Raw genomic sequence first — 19,402 nt, 5'->3', positions numbered from 1 at the left:
ATATATTTAATTTTATAACTATAATAATTTATTTATGAAATATATTCACAAATATATAAAATATATCATATATATTTTGGCAAAGACCTCCCTTTCTTGTTTCATACAAAGTCTATTACCACCGTTTTAAGCCTATATAACCATTTTTACTATTAATCTCTTTTCATCTTTCTTTTGGTCTCCATCTTTCTTCTGATAAAACATAATTCAGTGTCATTGGGTTAGAGTTTAACCTGTGTGCCCTGGGGAAAGTCAGTCAAACCAAAAAAATATCTATAATGTCACAAGTAAGGGATTTCCTCTCTTTCTTTTTAAATAATACAGAATAGGATTTGCAAAAGTTACTCTTTTTTTCCTAGCTTACTCTTGCATCCTCCTAGCAAAAAAAAGTCCATAATTTCTGAAGAAATCATTTACATTGAAAAATGTCCCGGGTTGGACATGATCCTGATTGCCAAGTTTCCAAGTTATTCAGTGATGATGTTTCAATAAAGAGATGAAGATGTGGTTTATAGTACTAGCAAAGACAAATGTATGTACTGTGGATGATAACGTACGCAGGGCTTAGAACAGCAAATGGTCTAGTACAGTAAATTACTCTGACCATATGAAGTTTCATTTGAAGTTCCACAGTCCTACCCTTTCATCTTCTGGAAATTCTCTGGGATGGATAACTGGAGTTCTGTTCATCAACTACAGTGCATCCTTAAATAATCCCTGTAAATGTTTTCTGAATGGAATTTTGAAGTGCAGGAATAATTTGTGCCTAAATTAGGTAATCTATTGAATACTCAATGTACACTCTTAACTTGCTATAGTCTATAATAATATTTATATTAGCCATTCATATTTATTCTGCATAGATACTGTCATTTAAACATCTGCCACGAAGTTACAATATGAGGATTCAGGCTTGCATACATTAACAAGAGAAATATTTTGTATCTGTTTATTCTTAATGAGAACTCATGTATAGGCAATCTCTCTCTAACTCATCGTTCTCCAATTACAGTTGCCTGCATAAAGCTGTGGATGGATTTTTCAGACATACAGCAAGCAGTAAGTGGAACAGTATGTTTCTATTGTACTTTTTAAAATCACATAGGCAAAACCTTTCCTGAAACTTTGTGTTGCTGAAGTTTGGATCTGCCTTTGAATTTTTCTTCAATACTGATACATTCCCTGCCAGGTTACATGATAAAGATTATCCTTTACTAAGACTCTCGCGAGGGGAGCATGGGAGAAAGCTTCTTCATACAGGTTCACATGCCCTCAAAGTGGCATTGTTGAAATGAAAGTGTTGCATACTGCTGAATTCTCCACTGGCATCAGACTGAAGCATCAAGTTTGTCCATCTCAAGGGAGAGTTGTAGTTTAAATTCTTGCTTCTGAGCTTCAGCAAATAAACGTTAAAGCTTAAAAAACAAAACAAAAACAAAACAAAAAACAAACCAAACTGCTTAATTATTCATGACTGACTTTCTGTTACCTGATAGAACTATGGTTCATCTCCTTCATTATATATACACAGAGTGAATGCCACCCAGTTGTCTAACAATCTCTGATCAGATAACCATAGAATAAACTCAGCTTGGGGACTTCCGATCCAAGTGCTTCCCTTCATAGCTAAAAATTTTGGGTAATAGGGTGACTTTGTTGGGTTTTGTTTGGTTGAGGTTTTTTTTTTTTTTACTTTTAACTTTTCTAGTTCCAATGGCTGTTTCATTTTACTCAGAACTACAAGTATTTGCTTATCCTGATATCATTGTGCATTTTGTATGCAGAAACAGCATTGAGGGTAGATTTGGAACTGGAACTTTTTGAAACTGGCTACTAGGTCAAATTAAGCTCTTTATATCTGACATCTAAAGTAGATTTATTTTTCCCTTCAAATACTTTTTCCACAAAGTTTGTTCAGTTACTTTACCTTGACAATTTTAAGTTTTACTGAAGCACTACTGCACTGGGACATGTAGCTTAAGTTGTTGCAGTGCTAAATGAGCAAAAAGATGATAGACAGGAACAGCCCTTGCCCTAAAATTAAAAAAAGAAAAAAGGGAGGGACTGTTGCCAAAATATGTATTGGCTTATAGCCAAAGAATCCAACACTTGAAGGAACTGTATCAGCAGAAAGAAGGTTGTAGTAGTTCTGTGTATACTAAAAGTTATTTTAAAAAATGAATTTTCAAAAAACAACAAACAAATCATAGGCCAAATAATACCCTTATTTAGCAAAAAGGGGTAATATTCAGTTGAAAGAATTTAGCGTTCTACAAATACAAAGAAAATTTATGGAAAGTTGATATTTCTTTTCAACATTAAACATCTGTAGCATACCTGCCTGTTCAGAATCCTCCGAACTCTCTGTGCTACTGAATGAAAGTGTGTTCCTCTTCCCTGCATTGGTCTTTCTCCTCTGTCTTTTTCATTGATCCATAATTTCTGAAGAAGAGAGATTTTCTAAGTTTGTCACTGTGTTCTCATCAATTACCCTTACCAAGCCATTTATAAAACGACAATGTCATATTCTTCACTAGGCTAGATAAAACATTCTGAAATAATGCACTATTATTTCATATTAAGCATGCCCCTACTTGGACAGGAGATCTGCTGTTTCAAAAATGCATCATAAAAAGAAACAGCAAATATAAAATTCAAAGCAGTATCTGTCTCTGGCCTCCTTCCTTCACCTATTAAACCCTTGACTGTGACACATGAGTTTTCTTGCTTTTATTCTTCCTATTCACTCCCCTGTCCCACTTAAGAAGGGTGTGATCAAGCGGCTGTGTAAGTGCTTGGCTGCTGGCCTCGATAAACCCACCACAACTGAAGATAAGAATCTTATTTAAAATCAATATATTTGTTAATTGTTTCATTTGATACATACAAATTTAATATCTCCATGAAATAGTCAAATCATGTAGACAGTCTGCCATATTAAGATACTCACCTTCTTCTGTCTTGCATTCTTCTGCAAAACTGCATACACTGTTTGTCATGCACATCCAAACAAGAACACCGAAATGAAGACTGGAAAGTACTTTGAATCTGGCCTGTAGACCTTTTGCCTCTAAAACTGCCTCTGTAGTTAGACAGCCCATATGGCACAGTCCTCCTGTTATGAGAATCACAAATATTATATATTTTAGGAGCCAATTAAAATTATACTCCCCTATTTTTTTTCTCTTTTAGAAAATAGATCTATTGACGCAAAGCAATAAATAGTGGCACAAAAATCAAACTATGCTTATGTAAAGAGGTCACCCTATAACTGATCACAAGTTCTGTTCAGGCAACTCAGGCTTTCGTAAAGCAGCAGACAATCAGGTCAACTGGCAGAACTAATTGGCAACTGCACTACCCATCTAAAAGAATTCTGATTACCTAACAGCTGATACAAATATATGCCCAGGTTATTGCTTATTTTATTGCTTATTCCTTTAGTCACAAAATCACAGAATGGTTTGGGTTGGAAGGGACTTAAAGATCATCTGGTCCCACCTCCCTGCCCTGGGCAGGGACACCTCCCACTAGCCCAGGTTGCCCAAAGCCCTGTCCAACCTGGCCTTGAACCCTTCCAGGGAGGGGGCAGCCACAGCTTCTCTGGGCAACCTGTGCCAGGGCCTCACCCCCCTCACAGGGAAGAATTTCTTCCTCACAGCTAATCTGGATCTACCCTCTTTCACTTCTAAACTATTACCTGTCATCCTGTCCCTACACCCCCTGATAAAGAGTCCCTCCCCACCTTTCCTGTAGCCCCTTTAAGTACTGGAAGGCTGCTTTAAGTTCTCCCCAGAGCCTTCTCCAGCTGAACCCCCCAACTCTCAGCCTGTCCTCACAGGGGGTGCTCCAGCCCCCTGAGCATCTTAATGGCCTCCTCTGGCCCTGCTCGAGCAGATCCGTGTCCTTCTGATGTTGGTGCCCCCAGAGCTGGACACAGCACTGCAGGGGGGTCTCACAAAGCGGAGCAGAGGGGGAGAATCCCCCCCTCGCCCTGCTGCCCACACTGCTCTGGGTGCAGCCCAGCACACGCTCAGCTTTCTGGGCTACAAGTGCACATCGCTTGGTCATGCTGAGCTTCTTGTCAACCAACGCCTCTAAGTCCTTCTCCTCAGGGCTGCTCTCCATCCACTCCTCGCCCAGCCTGGGTTTGTGCTGGGGATTGCCCCGACCCATGGGCAGGACCTTGCCCTTGGCCTTGTTGAACTCCATGAGGTTTGCCCGTCCCACCTCTCCAGCCTGTCCAGGTCCCTCTGGATGGCCCATCCCTTCCCTCAGCGTGTCACCGCCCCACACAGCTCGGTGTCATCAGTGAACTTGCTGAGGGTGCCTCGATCCCACTGGCCATGTCACCAACAAAGATGTTAAACAGCGCCGGTCCCAACACTGACCCTTGAGGAATGTCACTTGTCACTGCTCTCCACTGGGACATTGAGCTGTTAACCACAACTCTCTGAGTGTGACCATCCAGCCAATTCCTGATCCACCGAGTGGTCCATCCATCAGATCCATGGCTCTCCAATTTAGAGACAAGGATGTCATGCAGGACTGTCAAATACTTTGCACAAGTCCAGGTAGATGGCATCAGTTGCTCTTCTCTTATCCACTGACACTCTAACCCGTTGTGGAAGGCCACCAGATTTGTCAGGCAGGATTTGCCCCTGGTGAAGCCATGTTGGCTGTCACCAGTCACCTCCTTATTTTCCATGTGCCCCAGCAGTTTCCAGGAGGATCTGCTCCATGATCTTGCCAGGCACAGAGGTGAGGCTGACTGGCCTGTGTTTCCTCGGGTTTTCCTTTTTTCCCTTTTTCAAAATGGGGGTTATGTTTCCCCTTTTCCAGTCAGTGGGAACTTCACTGGATTGCCACGACTTCCCAAATATGATGGATGGTGGCTGAGCCCCTTCATCCACCAGTTCCCTCAGGACACGCAGAGGCATCTCATCCGGTCCCACCAACTGTGTTGGCTACCCACCACAAATGCACAAAAATTGTTACGTTCAGTGCCATAGCTTGTATGAAGTGATAAAGGAGCTGTGCCTATTTCCACCAGATAAGTAACATCATGTCGTTGTTGACATTGATTTGCCATTAATTTTATCATTCAGAAATGGAGAAAACTGTCAGCATGATTTGTTTACTGCATCATGTTTGGAACATGACCCATGGAGATATAAATGTGAGAAACAGATAGATAATCTTCCTCATATGTATCTACTACTACTTTTCTACATGAGATCATATTCTGTATCACAGCACACCAGGAAATAGTAAGAGGTAGTTCTTTATTTCCCAGCAGTCTGGCATGCTTTTTCTTTAATGGGTTATAGTTAATATTATTATCAGAAAAGGACACGCTTCATCACTGCCTGCTAACATCTCCAAAAAGTGCTAGATAGTTTAGACTGATGTCATATATTATTCTCCTACAAGTTGTTAAAGAATCTCAACTGGTAGCAGGTGTACACCACATGGAACTTCTTGAGACCCATAAAAGTTCCTGTGTACTTGAGGGATGGGTTAAGTAAGGCACAAATCCACAAACACTAAAAATCTGAAGAGAATCTCATGTTCAAAATTGAGAAAGAGGAGTGGAGGGGAAAAAAAAAGCAGGAGAGAGGAAGTGAGACTAGATACAGAAGGGTTACAAAAAGGTTACAGCACAAAGCCTGAATAATCAGTTTGGAACCACTAACTTCACATAGTTGTACTTTTTCATTTGCTTTCATAAAAACATCATTAGACTATTAATTGGAAAGCTGAAAATCTTCCATTCTCCCCACGCTCATGGTGGGCTGAAAGGTTCAGGAACATTATTTTCCTAATGTCTGCAAAAATTTTTGATGTAACATCAGTACAGTTGATGCAAATAATTCATTCAAACCTCTGCACTTACTTACGAGCTTGTAACAATTCATCTCATCTTTCATAGCATGAACTAAAGCACATCTCACATATAGATTTATCATAAAATCATACTGAGAGACAGAAAATCACAAGCAGTATTTCTGTGTGTCAGAGACTGTGAGATGGTCTTTCTCTAGCAGATGCTGGTCTGCCTCACTCACATGCAAAAACTGTTGCATATTTTCACTACTTACTTCATTCTATGGTTATGCCCAGACGCTGGGAGACACCATGAATATGCCTGTTAGACTTAAAAAAGACTTTCAGACTTGATTTTTGGTCCCCTTCTCAAAGAGTCATTTAAAAAGCTTTTTGTTGTCTTTAGGATTAGGTGAGTCCCATGTGATAATTGAAGAGTATTAATAAATTTCTATACTGCCTTCTACCTTAAAATAATGAATATGCTAAATGGCTAATGTAGGTAACTTCTGATGTAAGTTGAGGTTGGACTAGCTGACCTTTAAAGGTCATTTCCAACCCAAACTGTTCTATAATTCTATAAATAACTACTGTATGGTCATATTTTTATACATTCTTGGGTTTTATGAAGTAATGGCTGGTATTTAGAGACAGAAACAGGAGGAGGTTCCTGTATTTTTAAAAGTGGCAAACCCTCTATGAAAACCGTCTGGTAAAATTCTGTTATTCAACTTCCATCCAGATTTAGGCTGAAATGAAAAGATGACTCTTGTTTGTTCTAGCCAAACATGAAACTACTATTTTATGGCAGATAGATTGCCAGAGGATAAAGAAGCTTTTTACAGCTTTTGCAGATGTCATCCACATTGTGCTAACAAGACATAAAATACTGTGGTATGTTATTCTCATTATTTAAAGTGGTTCCTTGTTAAAAAGTCCACTTTTCTAAAACATGATACTGGTTTTTCTTACTCTAATTCTCTAAATCAGAATCTCTCTGAGACTGAGCTGCAGTGTGCCCTGTGTCAGAGGTTTTGCCTGAATAGCCAGAGAGGAAGGCAGGCATGTGTTTTATTCCTCAGTTGCTGCAGTTTGCAAATTAAGTGACCAACTAGAGTTGTCATCAACTTCAATTTTATCTTAACACATCAGTATGTGAACCACAGTGAGTGAGGAATGGGCCCATTACCAGTCTGCTGTCCTTCTTCAGAGACAGTAAATCCCAGCAAACAGGCAGGGGTGGAGAATATAGTACAATTACAAAGTGGTAAGAACCATGAATCATAGCCCTGAGCTTTCTAATGAAGTGCCTTATGTTCTATTAAATTTATCATGTTCATAACTTGGAAAATGTATTCAAGACCACTTCATTTTCAGTGGTCCAGAAATACATGCCAATGCAATGACATTTCAAGGGTAAGAATTTTATCTAGAACGCCCAAGCAAAAATTTTTATGTAAGCTAATGTGCAGATTTGCCAATCAATCAGAGATGGAAATATAATCATTCTCCCAGTACGCCTGGCTTTGATTTCTAATCAAAAAATTCAAACCCAAAACACATAAACTTCAATAGCAACCAGCATCTTTCCAACAGTATTCAGAAAGAACAAAAAAAAAAGTTTTCTTGCCTTTCATTTACTGATGTAACTCATAAATCACAACATTTAAGTAAATGTAAGTGCGTGTATGGTTATCATTCCAGCAGCTGAAAATGGTCGTATTTCAAGTTAGTTCATGCCTCTTTCTCAGCACTTCAGAAGTGAGACGTGCCGAAGAGATTATGTAGAACAAGTATCGGAAGCATTTGCCTAACAGCATGCTTCATCTTAGATTGTTACCTGTGATTAAAAAATGCTGGTTTGGGGGTTTTTTTCATGGTGCTGAGATGCTCAGGTTCAAAATGAAGTAAGTAGAATCACAATTTCTACATGCTGAATGGGAATTATTGTCAACATGGAATTGTCACCAAGCATTTGTGTTGCTAAGAAGTCTCTCTGCTATACATTTCAGGTGAGGCATTTGTTTTCTTTAGTCTTGCTGACTTTTAATATACTTCTAATATACCCAGGGCAGTTTGCGTCTCTGCAGTGAAGATGAGGAGGTAGGCAGAGGTAGATTTGTTGGCTGGCCATCTCCTAGGCTTCCGTTGACCCTCAACAACCAGTTGTTACACCGTGTTCCTTGCGGTTATGACCAGGTCCTCGGCCAAAGTACTCGCTAAGAGTCATTTATAAACTTTTTGGAAATTTCTATGCAAAATCCACAGATTTTAAAAATATTTTAACATTTACATTTCACAAGAAATTTTGAATTTCTGACCTTTAACTCAATACGCATTGTTTCTTCCTTTAGGAGAACAAAATTATCCTGAAGCAGTGAAATGGGTTTCCACATATTTAAGAGTTAATGTGTACTGTGTGTCCTTTATGCCTTACCTATCTACAAAGTGGAGAACAAGCCAACCTATGCAATTCTGCATCAACACAGGTTCTGGATCATTTTCCAGGGTACTACTTGAACTGGTATTTATGTAGCAACATACAAACCTGAGATTTATATGCAAGTGACCCTCTTGTAGAGTTCCGTTAACAGTATGATTACTGCAGCCAGGGATTGAGTGCATAGAAGTCTGCATGCTCAGTTTTAAAGCACTTCCTAAATTACAGAAGGTCTGAGTTTAAGGAAATAGTTTCTTCTTCAGTATAAGATATTTGGTTTTTATTCTGTATGCAAAAAAATGAAGATGCTAACGCAACTCTCCAGTACCTGGAATTATTCCATATGATGAAATTATGATTAGTCAGTGAAACAGATCTGTTATCTGAAGATAATTCCAGGTATAATATAGAGCAGCACGAAACTAATCAAAGCACAGTGTGCTCGTCACTTGAAACATACTTTTGATTTCTGCAATGGAAGGAACACACTGCAATCTTTAGGCCAGCCAATGTTTCTCCTGGAATTTTAAAAGAAAAAAGTATATATCTGCAGGTTGGCTACTCAGATGCTGAAATAACATAGATCATTTCTGTACTTTGTGTCCACAAAACACAATCGCAAAAGCTCTCCTCCTTAAAGTCAGCTAGCTCTTGAAGCAAGTTTTTGCCATTAAATTAATAGAGCTGGGCAGTTGTTTGTTGACAAAGAGGTACTGAGTAATAATGAAACAGCCATTCTGAACCAGTGATACAGGTGAAAACTTCCCACAGAAACAAATGCCCATTGAATGATTACTACTAACCGTCTTAATTGGGAAGTATGATCTGCCCAAGTCCTGCTGTCCCTCATTTATACTACAGTGAACATGCAAAATTCAGGCAGACAAATCCAATTGGTTTATTTTAATTTTTATAACATGTGTCTGAGTTTCTCATGCTATGTTATAATTGACCTATGAGCTGCTATTACTTTCTACTTTCCCAGCCACTTAAACACAGTAAGATACCTCCAGGGCACTTGAGAGTTTCAGCCAAAACAAAGGGATGAGGGGGTTGCAGCAATCATCTTAGATGCTGCGATTTCAGTATTCAGCAATATATTTTCTGGCATGCATCCAGGCCAGCAAAGCTCCCAGCAGCCTCCAGTGTTTTCAGACCATCTTAAAACATATGAGATCTCTGTAAGGACCACTGAGAACAAAGAACGTGAAAAGGAAGTAAAAAATTTAACATCCTCCGAGTGAAACATGTCTCCAGAATGAAAGATGCTTGGGGGAAATAACAGATATTCCTGTGTATACTTTCATATAAAGCTACTGCAGTAATATTGTGTAGCTCTGTAGGTGAAGAGCTCATTGGCTGCTCTGAAAGCTGGCTCCAACTCCTTCTGTAACAGGCATATTTTTCAACAGAGTTCACAGTAGTGTACCTCCTGTATTATCCCTTCCTTCTCATCCCCGTCATCATCATTTAAGAAGTAAAACACCTTCATCGAAGTAGTGCCTGACCTGTTGGTCTGTCATCCTGACCACAAGCTCCATTCAGGGAAGCTGTACTTTTTCTAAGTAGCTTTCTGCAGTTAAAATTATTTTCAGAGGAAACAAACTTTTATCCTTTATAGCCACACCTTTATTTTCCACATCCTCAATTTAGTAGTAGTCATTGTTCCTAGATACCTGACAGGCTACTGTTACCCAAAAAGATGTACCTCCAGGATCTTGCTAGATTTGGTTTAACCTTCACTTTTTTTTTTTTCCTAGTCTTACTCTTTAAGTAATACTTGCTAATTTGTGAAGACCCCAAATTAATTATAGTTAATCAGTAATAGCTAGTTTAGGTAATAAGCTAAGGATTGCACACATCTGCTTCATCATCCAGTTTCACTGAACACTGGAGTTCTTTAATTTCTCTCTGTGAGAGAATCTGAAGGGTTTTTATCACTAGTCATTCTCCTCCTGTAGCTGTCAAAAGGACTGTTATGTGTTTTCTGTTTCAAATATGGTCAGAAAAAATATCTGAGTGAAAATCTGAGATACATTTCTTGAAGTAAACGATACAAAGCAAGCAGGGGGGTGCACATTTTTCCATTAACACCCCACACCCAGAGAGGCTGGGCAGAGCTTACCTGACCTAATAAACTGAGCCCTTGTTTTGCAGAAATACCTCTCTCAAAACGACACTGCTCATATCCTTCAGTACCTCAAATCCTAATCTGTTCCCAGTTTTGTGGCAAGATATATGATTGTTAGTTTAAATAAATAAAATCCTGTGCAGCAGTTTCTGTCTGTGAGGCCCAAACTCCCATTATTACTTTTTCTTCCTCTTGCAGGGAGTATCATTAGTAAGTGGGCTGGTTCTAACACAAGTACACTGAGGTAAATCCCAAAAGGCAGAGCAGCTGGAAAATATAGATGAAGCTTTTTCAAACTACAATCCAGAGTACTTATTGCTAGCTTCTGAAGCCACCATACCATGCACACAAAGAACGCAAACTCTCATGCATGTTTCTACCACTCTCCACAGCGTGTATAGTTCAAAATCCACTGCTGGCTTAAAAACAAATAAAACAAAAACCTGGAGGAAAATAAACACATGGTGTTAAAATTTAAGACTGATGAAAGTGACTGTGGTTTGACAGCCCTCGAGACTGTTTATTCTTAGAATTAGACCAACACAAGCAGCAGCAGTGAAATTTCGAGTCACTAGCTACTAGTGTGTCTCATCCCTGACCCCGTCTTCTGCAGGGCCAGCTCCCGCTGTGACATGGGATTTTAATCTGCAAAGCCAAATCATTCCAAGTCTTTCTGAGAATACTGCTGTTAAAATATCAATACTGTGAGTACTGTAAATAAGCTTTACAGGAAGACTAAGAGGATATATTCTACTTTTAGACGGCGGGGGGCATACAAGCTGTGCATATTTCACAGTAAGACACTGAACGGGTGAAGTCACCGCACAATTTAAATATGCGGGAATAACTAAGTTTGAATAATAGACCTAAAAATCAAATCAGTTTGTCCATGATAAAACACTGCAATAACAACAGAAGTCTATTACTGTGTTCAGTAAATATATTTGAAATACTCTTCATTTGATGTGAAGATTTGTGCAGCTTTTTAACACCAAAGATACTCCAATTTTTAGGATTAGAGGTATTTATGATCCCTCACTTAAATTTTCACAAAAATTTGTTAACTGAAAAAAATGAAAAAGTTAAAAGGAATTTATGGAAATAAGGAAGATTATCTGCTTTATGGGTGTTATTTTTTCTACCAGTATGACCATAGATTCCATAGTTATTTCAAATTTTACTAGCCTGTTAAGATTTTTCTTTTGATCCTTCAACATTCAGGCTACATTAGGCCATACAGTGCATATATATAGTCTAATCTTGGTAGCATCCACACATGTAAGACAAAGAGATTTCAGTGCACATGTGTATAGTAAAGTATGCAAAATCCAGGGAAAACTTCATTCAGAAAACCAAAATCAACTCAACAGAAGATTCATCACTTTTGGCACTTGGTTCTGACGGTTAACCACGTGCACTGTTTAACAGATCCGCTTCCTTATTTGAACTGCCTGGCTGGCAGCCAGTTTTATCATCATGCCTTTGGCTAGCAGGTATTTTCAGTCTGATCTATTAAGATTATAAGCACATGCTTAATTGTTTTGCTGAACTAGAGATCTTTAGCTGTGTACTTCTACTTCCAGTAATATACAGGACATCATCTACATTTATGTAATACTGAAGATAATCCTCAAAAAATGGAGTAACTAATACTTTATAATACCACTTAATAACCATAAGGATGAAAAGCATTTTAAATTACGTTACGTGGGCATCTGTTCAGCAAAATTTAATCATCAGTGAAATGCAGGTAATAAAAAGATGTTATAAAGGAAAAGTTAGCCAGCAGAGAATACAGTTAGAACAAGAGTATCCAGTTGGTTGTCTTAAGTCTTCTCTTTTGTAACAACATCCAAAGACATCAATTCCTCTCTATATATGAGCAAAATTATGAGTGAAGGGATGATAGGGTACAAACATGTTCATTCTAATTGGCTTTCTGATGGTGACCTAAGCCAGTAGTGAGCAAAGATCATTAACTTATAACTGTCAGAGAGCTGACTGTATGTGGAATCAGCTGCTGTTGTCGGTTTATCTTCTGACAAGTCCTGGACCCCTAACAGACCCATTTGTCAGCACCTTCAGGAAAGACCACAAAAATGAAAGTGTATGAAAAGCCTTTCTCATCCCAGCGGGTGGTCTCATTAGGTCAGGAAAAGAGATTTCTCCAGGGGAACTATCTGGAGTCAACCTAGTGCTAAATTGTGATAGCCACTTCGGAATATGTGACTTGCATATGTTACAAATTTCTTCTCTGTTAAAGTGACAAAACACCACATCCTTGTAGTGTCACCATGTAACCACACACTCGGAAACACTCACCATGTTCCTCCACCAATATGTCACACAGAGCAAAGCAACACTTACTAGTGAGTGCATGCCTTTGTCCTTCCACTGAGGAAACAGAACATACGTAAGTGCAGAGGATCAGAGCCACAAAACCAAAGATGTTAGATGAAATTCTGCCTTTCATTTTGTCCATCCAATTCTACTGATTCAGAAATTCATGAAACTGGCAGACAGAACTCTTAGATCAGCATGTAAGCTTGTCTTTATAATGTGGTCACATAATTTCATTCAGTTACTTCTCTTTTGAGCATAACAGCAAATACTGAAATAAGGCATCACCTAGAAAAAAATAAACAACTTTTCTTTTGATTTAGACACTTCAAGAAACTATTATTTTCGGTGCTTTGTTTGAGTGAGAAAGTAACTTTACTATTGTGGATCTATGCTAATTGTCCCTTGAAAAGTGTCCTTTGAAAAGTGGATTATTGCCGTAAATTCTTTTATTTCAGAATTAAAGACCGCTTGATTATCTGATATTGTATCCTCTTGACAGTATCGCTTTCTTATAGTTGTCACCTTTTAATCTTTTACTAATCATTACGAGCATCTCTAAAGCTTCACGCAGCAACATTAATGTCATTAATTGAACCACATTTTGCTGTCAGATGTATAAGCTCAGTTCATACTGAAATACAAGACCCCTTTGAAGAAGTGCAGACCTAGAAGGTTTGCCTATATTTTCTTTAACTTACAGAATTAAGCATCAAGTTGTGGCTGTATTACATCAGTGGGTAGTCTTTAAAAAATAATTCATTCTTTCTTCCTTAAAATGTGTCTGTAGCTATAGATCAAGATAAGCATAATTAATCACTTGACAAAAAAAAATACATTGCATACTAATTCCTGAGTAATCAAATCTTATCAGTAAGAACAATTTACCAGGTTATAATTATCTTTGTTATGCAACCCTTGTCTACACCACATAGCTGCGTTATTCTACTCTGACTTACCTGACTTTAAGTTGTCTTTTTTTCCACTTAAGGCTCTCACTGTCCCCAGCATAAAAGACTCACTATGTCAAAGTAACACTGGTGCTCTTAGCGGTCTGGTCTAAAAGCAGTGGGTCACGGACAGGTATAAAGCAATACTCAAACGTGTGCAGAGATAATTTCTCATTTAATTGGCAATAGCTGCAGAGTCAGAGGCTGCATATTGTGTAATTTTATAATTTTCTACAACTGTCACCCTGCTGATCTAAGTGGTTTCTCAGCAATGACAGGAACAGACCCTCTGTCATCACTCTGCCTCCAACAGTTTCAATAAAAACTTTAACCACTTTTCCGGGAAAGGAGTCCTCCTTGGCCATGACCAAGATTTGTTCTGAATTTCTTACAACAATGCTTAACAGCATATTCTGTTGGGAAAAGCGGGGAAGAGACAGAGAAGGAAGTAAAGTTTGGTTTTGAAGTATGGAGGAAAGAGTAACCTGGAAACAGAAAATATTAAGGAATTTGAGATGGGAATAAGAAATGATAAGGTAAAGGATGTAAGTCAGGGGAAATAAAGACAAAAATAATAAAAAACAATTGTAATGTTTGATGTAGGAAATAAAACCAAAAAATATATGATAAGTAAAATAAGCAGGAAAAAGATCAGAATCAACAGATGTCAGGAAAACTTCTCCAATCTTTAACGTCATCTTTATGGCCTCCCATTGTGTGTATGGTCCTCAAAGTTGCACTTCAGCCAAATTTTCAGTAAATATAAAAACTTTCAACAACATGCATTCAACGGTAACATAAAAGCTCCATTTACAAACAGCCAGTCTGTACAGATCCAGTGGTTAGTTCCATTTAAAAGAAGTAGCATAACTTGCTTGGGCTATTAAATTGCACAAGCAGGCCTGATTTCTCTCATTCACATCCAGAAGTACCGTTTGACTTACTGAGACATAGTTCCAGGTAGGACACCAGGCCTGAATGAGTGCCTGTTCATCCAGACGTGTGACATGAAATCTTAATCCTGCTTCTGTTGCACTGAACATGGTCCAAAATATTGAACATCTCCATACATACTTATTTCAGTGACTACCTCTGCCCTCATACATTGAGGCATTCCTAGGAAGAATCCTAGGATTTTTGAAAATTGAGACTGCTCTTTCGGCTTAGAAGGAGATTGGTACATCTACCTCACGTGTAAACAGCTTTTCCTTTCACTGCTCACCTTGCTGGCTCAGACCAGGCAAGTCTCAGGAACAGCTAGAGGAGCACTGGCTCTTCCCACCATCTCTAGACACCACAGCCAGCCAACTTTGAGAGGACCTCCATTCTCCAGTTCTAATGAACACTTACAGATTCCAGAAAATCCAGTTCCTGCAGGACTAATTCCCCTACTTTCCACCATTACCCACTCACTATTTATCAACCCCAGAAGGCCTCCAGCAGCCCGATTAACCTGGTTCCAACAGTGTTATTAGGTTATACAGGTTGATGTCTTTGGAGCAGAGTAGCTAAAACATATCATTCCATGTGAATAGTTAATATGGAAATTGAATATATTCCTTCTATAGTTTGCATAGAAATGTCCAGTCACGTGGCATAAAAATTAAGTGTGATAATCAGAATTTCCTACACTTCACATCAAATCATGACAGGCTAACATATTCACTGGACAATGGGGATAGGACTTTACATATCTGAGAGATTTGCTATTATTTTATGTACAACTGACTTCAGTTAAGAAAGCAGAGACTTACAGCCCCACCTGTTTAATATTTGGATTATTACACATACTTCATCGCTAATGCTATAGGTCTAATGAAAACATTGTATCTCTATTTATTGTTCTTTCTTTGGTGATGTTTGCATAAGATTTTCAGGTAGGAAAGAATTCCCCACATCACTGAATTAATGTAGAGTAAATATTTTTCCCACTGGAATGAAAACTACTATTCCTGTAGATTTAAAACAGGATATCCTAAAAAAAAAAAAAAAAAAAAAAAAAGGTGGTGGTGGGGGTGTGCTTGTATTTAAAATTAGCAGAGTTGTATTTATTCAGTGCATAGAGGAAAAGGAACGTTGTTCCCCCATTTTCACCGGTGAGCTCTGACTTAAACATACTGAGTCATAAATATTTGGCTAAAATAATTCTAAGTAATCTTGTGGTGGATTAGTGCAAGTATGGAACTTAAAGAATTGAATGACTTGTGTGAATACATGATACTTACAGGTTAGTAGAAGTTCAAAAGACTTGTCATCAGACATGGCCTCCAGCCAGGACACACACGAGTTTACAAATTAAGCGCCCTAAACCCCATTTGACTTAACCTATTTTACTGCTACTTTCTATCTTTGTATTCCTGTTGTTATTTTAATCCAATTAAAAGCTTCGCAATTGATTCAAAGGCAGATCTGAGTTAGTACAGCTGTTCCCAAGCTGTAGTCAGTGGAGTACTTGACGGTGTGTGTAAAAGTTCATAGTCATACACTCCCAAGATCTTCAATTCTTGAAGTTTGTTAGAATAAATGTTTTTAGATTCATCTGATCTCCTGATTATTTTTTAATGAGCTGATTGCTGTGGTTGCTACAGAACTGAAACCTATTAGCCTATGAAAAGCTTTACAAATCTTTAAGACTGTTTTGGTTACTCAGAGAGACAGGATATATACAATGGTCTAGGAAAAGGAGGCCTCTAACCTCTAGGATGTAGGCAAAGTGTCACTCTTCCTGGAGGATTTGTTTTCATTAAGTACTGTTAGCAGCAGACCCTGCTTTTCTGTGTACGTGCTCCACCCCCGCTGACCTGTGTGAAACTCAGAATCTCCAATTCATGGGAAATGTTACGTTTTCAAAATTGCGTTTATTACATGTTGAAACAAAAACTTATGGGAATGGCGAGCATAAAACGTAATTGTACAAGACGCTTTTCTGCAACATCTTAAATCTGGTATATTGAGATTTTGAAAAATTACTTTAACGTCGGATTACTTTTCCGCACGGTTTCCCCCGCGCGGCTCTCCCCCACACCACGGCGGCCGCTGCCCGCCGAGGGCCCGCCCTGGGGCGGGAACAGCCCGCACGTGCCGCCCCCCGCCCGCCGCGCCCTTCCCGCCGGGGGCCGCCGCACCGCCCTGCCCCGCACCGCCCTGCCCCGCCGGCGCCCCCCGGGCCGCGCCACCCCGCGGAGCCCGGCAGGTGTCAAGGCGGCGAGGGCAAGAACTGGGCTGAGCGGAACCCGGGCCACCTGCGGAGCGCGGCGGGCTCCCCTCAGCCCCCCGACCCCGGCGGGGGACGGCTCCTCCGCCTTCAGCGGGGCCCGCGGCGCCCTCGCCCGGGCTTCCCCCCCCCCCCCCCCCCCCCCCCCGGGGGCCGGGCAGGGGACCCCCGCCCCGCGGCCCCTCGCCGCCCCCTGCCCGCCAGGGTCGCCCCCCGGGCAGCCCGACCCGCCATTTCGCGGCCCGCCCGCCCTCACTCACTCGGGGGTGTTGATCCAGATGATGTCGAGGTGGCAGTAGTAGACGCACTCCTTGTCCTTGTAGGTGTAGCAAGTGCAGCGCCGGGCTCGGCGCCGCAGCGTCCCGCCGTCCACCCTGGCCCTGCCGCCGGCCGGCACCGCCGCCGCTTCGCTCTCCTCCCGCTCCTTCTGCCCCAGCGCCGCCGAGCGCGGTTCGCCGCCGGCCGGCACCGGCGGGGAGCGAGGCCGGGGCAGCGCGGACCCTGCACCGCGGGAGGCAAGAGCAGCGCTCAGCTTCCCCCCGGCGCCAGCCCGCGGCCCCGGCACCCCCCGACCCCCCCGGGCAGAGCCCCCTCCCCCAGCGCAGCCCCCTCGCAGCGGGACCCGGCCCAGCGCCAGTCCCGGGCAAGTCTCGGGGCCGGTAAAAGCACCGTTATGTTTGTATTTACCGCAGCGTGGCGGGGGGCCCCCGTGGCCGCCCCAGGCTTGGGGCGCATCGCTAGCGAGTGTTTTTGTTTTAAACCTCCGTGCGGCCAAACGATGTCTTTGGCCTCTGCTTATTTAGCACGCATCGGAGCGGGCTATCGCTTTACAGCCTTTAGGAAGAAGAAGAAAAAAAACCCCAAACCCAGCCGTTCTTTGTGTGCATGCGTGGAAGTGGCAAAGAAAGAAATTCGTATTACCTGCAGTCGACGTAACTGTAAGTCCAAAGAGGAACAATAAACCCAGCTCCATTAAACCCGAATTGCACGCTTGTTGACTGCAGGCAAAGGTGAACTGCAGGGGCGACTGAACCGTGGCAGGAGGAATCACTTCGGGTCGAGGCGGGGAATGTCCCGGGGCTGGCGGCACACGCTGCTCCCCGGAGTTAGTTCCCACGCGGAGGTGTGATTAGTGGTTCTCCCTGGCAGTTATTTTCCTCCAGTGCAGACTTAGTCCTGAAGGGGAGAGTGTTGTCAAAAGAAGGGAAGATCCATCGCTTGGCTTTTCCCCCACACACCTCCCACCCCACCCCCAAATCTGATCAGAAACCGGAGCTGCTGTTTCCCAGCTGCAGACGCCTCCCACCCGCGGACAGCTGCTGCCTCCCCCGCGGCGCAGCCGTGGCCGCTCCCGCCCCGGCCCCCCCGCGGCAGGTACACGGCAGCCGCCCCCCGGGAGCGGGGCTCCGGCCCCTTTGTTAGGGCCGGGGCTGCGCTGCCTCCCCGGCTTGGAGTGATGTCCTGCTCTCGCCCTGGGTGTGATTCCAGGAGCTCAGAGAACTGCTTGGGCGGCAGAACGCCAGGTTTGGGCTCCAACCTGGGCTACGGTTTGGGGAGCTGTTTGGGGTTGTTTTCCAGGTGAAATTAAGTCACCAATTTATTAATACTTGATTTCCCCCCGTGCATTATGAACACTCCTTTGTGGATAAACCAACCTAGAGGGCAAAACTTAAGGTAAAAGGGGATTTCATACCGCGTGAAGTACCTGCCACTTGTGCCTAGAAAAACACTCCAGCATGTGGCCCCATTTGCTAGTATTCTATCAGCTATTAAGTGATAATAGGTGAAGGTTTAAGGGTATTGGCTATATCTTTTCTTACAGTAGTGTGTGTAATATATCCTGTTATAGGAAACATATGTCATAGATAGCACATGGAGAAAGGTTAACAAACTGAATCGTGAATATTTTGAATCAAAACAAAATGTTTTATTAAAGAATGTTTCAGCTAACACAAAGCGCTGCAGCCAAATTTCCTTTTGCACATCGTGCCAATTTGACATATTCACTAAAATCTGTTTTGTGAGTAGAAAACTAGTTGCGGGATCACTCAGGTTATGTTGGGCGAAGGAGGAACGCTGTCCCTATCGGATCGCATTCTTCTCCAGCCCTGCCCCGATTCCAGCTTCTGCTGTGGAGCATTCAGTAACAACACTTGCATTACAAAAAAAACCCTCATTAAGATGTGAGGTTTTGACAATTCATCAAACCTTGCCTTTTGTCAGTTTTTACAGCTGGAAAGTTTTGTGGGAGGACTCTAGTTGACCATATTCTCAGCTAATAACAAAAGCATGATGGTCATCAAACGCAGGGTAATAGCTAGAAAGTTCCTTTGTCTCAAGTTCTGCCAAGACCACAGCTCTCTGTGGAAACTTAAATATTGCTTTTGTTTCACGCAGTTTGTGCAAATCACAAGACTATGCAATATGGAATTGAAATGTCAGAAGCATTGGTCATGCCCTGTCTCCAAAACCCTGTTAGAAAAGACAAGATTTCAGTAAAT

General features: G+C 41.4%; 1 protein-coding gene across 1 annotated transcript; it reads right to left on the bottom strand.

Moving 5' to 3' along the window:
• Nucleotides 1-1,301: 1,301 nt before the first annotated feature.
• On the bottom strand, nt 1,302-18,121 carry EDN3 (endothelin 3). Its single transcript, XM_074920202.1, has 5 exons — nt 17,823-18,121; nt 17,162-17,402; nt 2,951-3,115; nt 2,338-2,442; nt 1,302-1,415 (listed from the first exon to the last, which is right to left on the bottom strand). The coding sequence occupies exons 1-4, from the start codon at nt 17,872-17,874 to the stop codon at nt 2,370-2,372; spliced, it is 531 nt and encodes a 176-aa protein (XP_074776303.1). The 5' UTR covers nt 17,875-18,121; the 3' UTR covers nt 1,302-1,415; nt 2,338-2,369.
• Between the last annotated feature and the right edge of the window lie 1,281 nt (nt 18,122-19,402).

This window comes from Athene noctua, chromosome 16, assembly GCF_965140245.1.
Source record: "Athene noctua chromosome 16, bAthNoc1.hap1.1, whole genome shotgun sequence".
In the NCBI taxonomy this organism is placed as follows: domain Eukaryota; kingdom Metazoa; phylum Chordata; class Aves; order Strigiformes; family Strigidae; genus Athene; species Athene noctua.
Note: the sequence above shows the minus strand (reverse complement) of the source record. Positions and strands in the feature narration are given on the sequence as shown.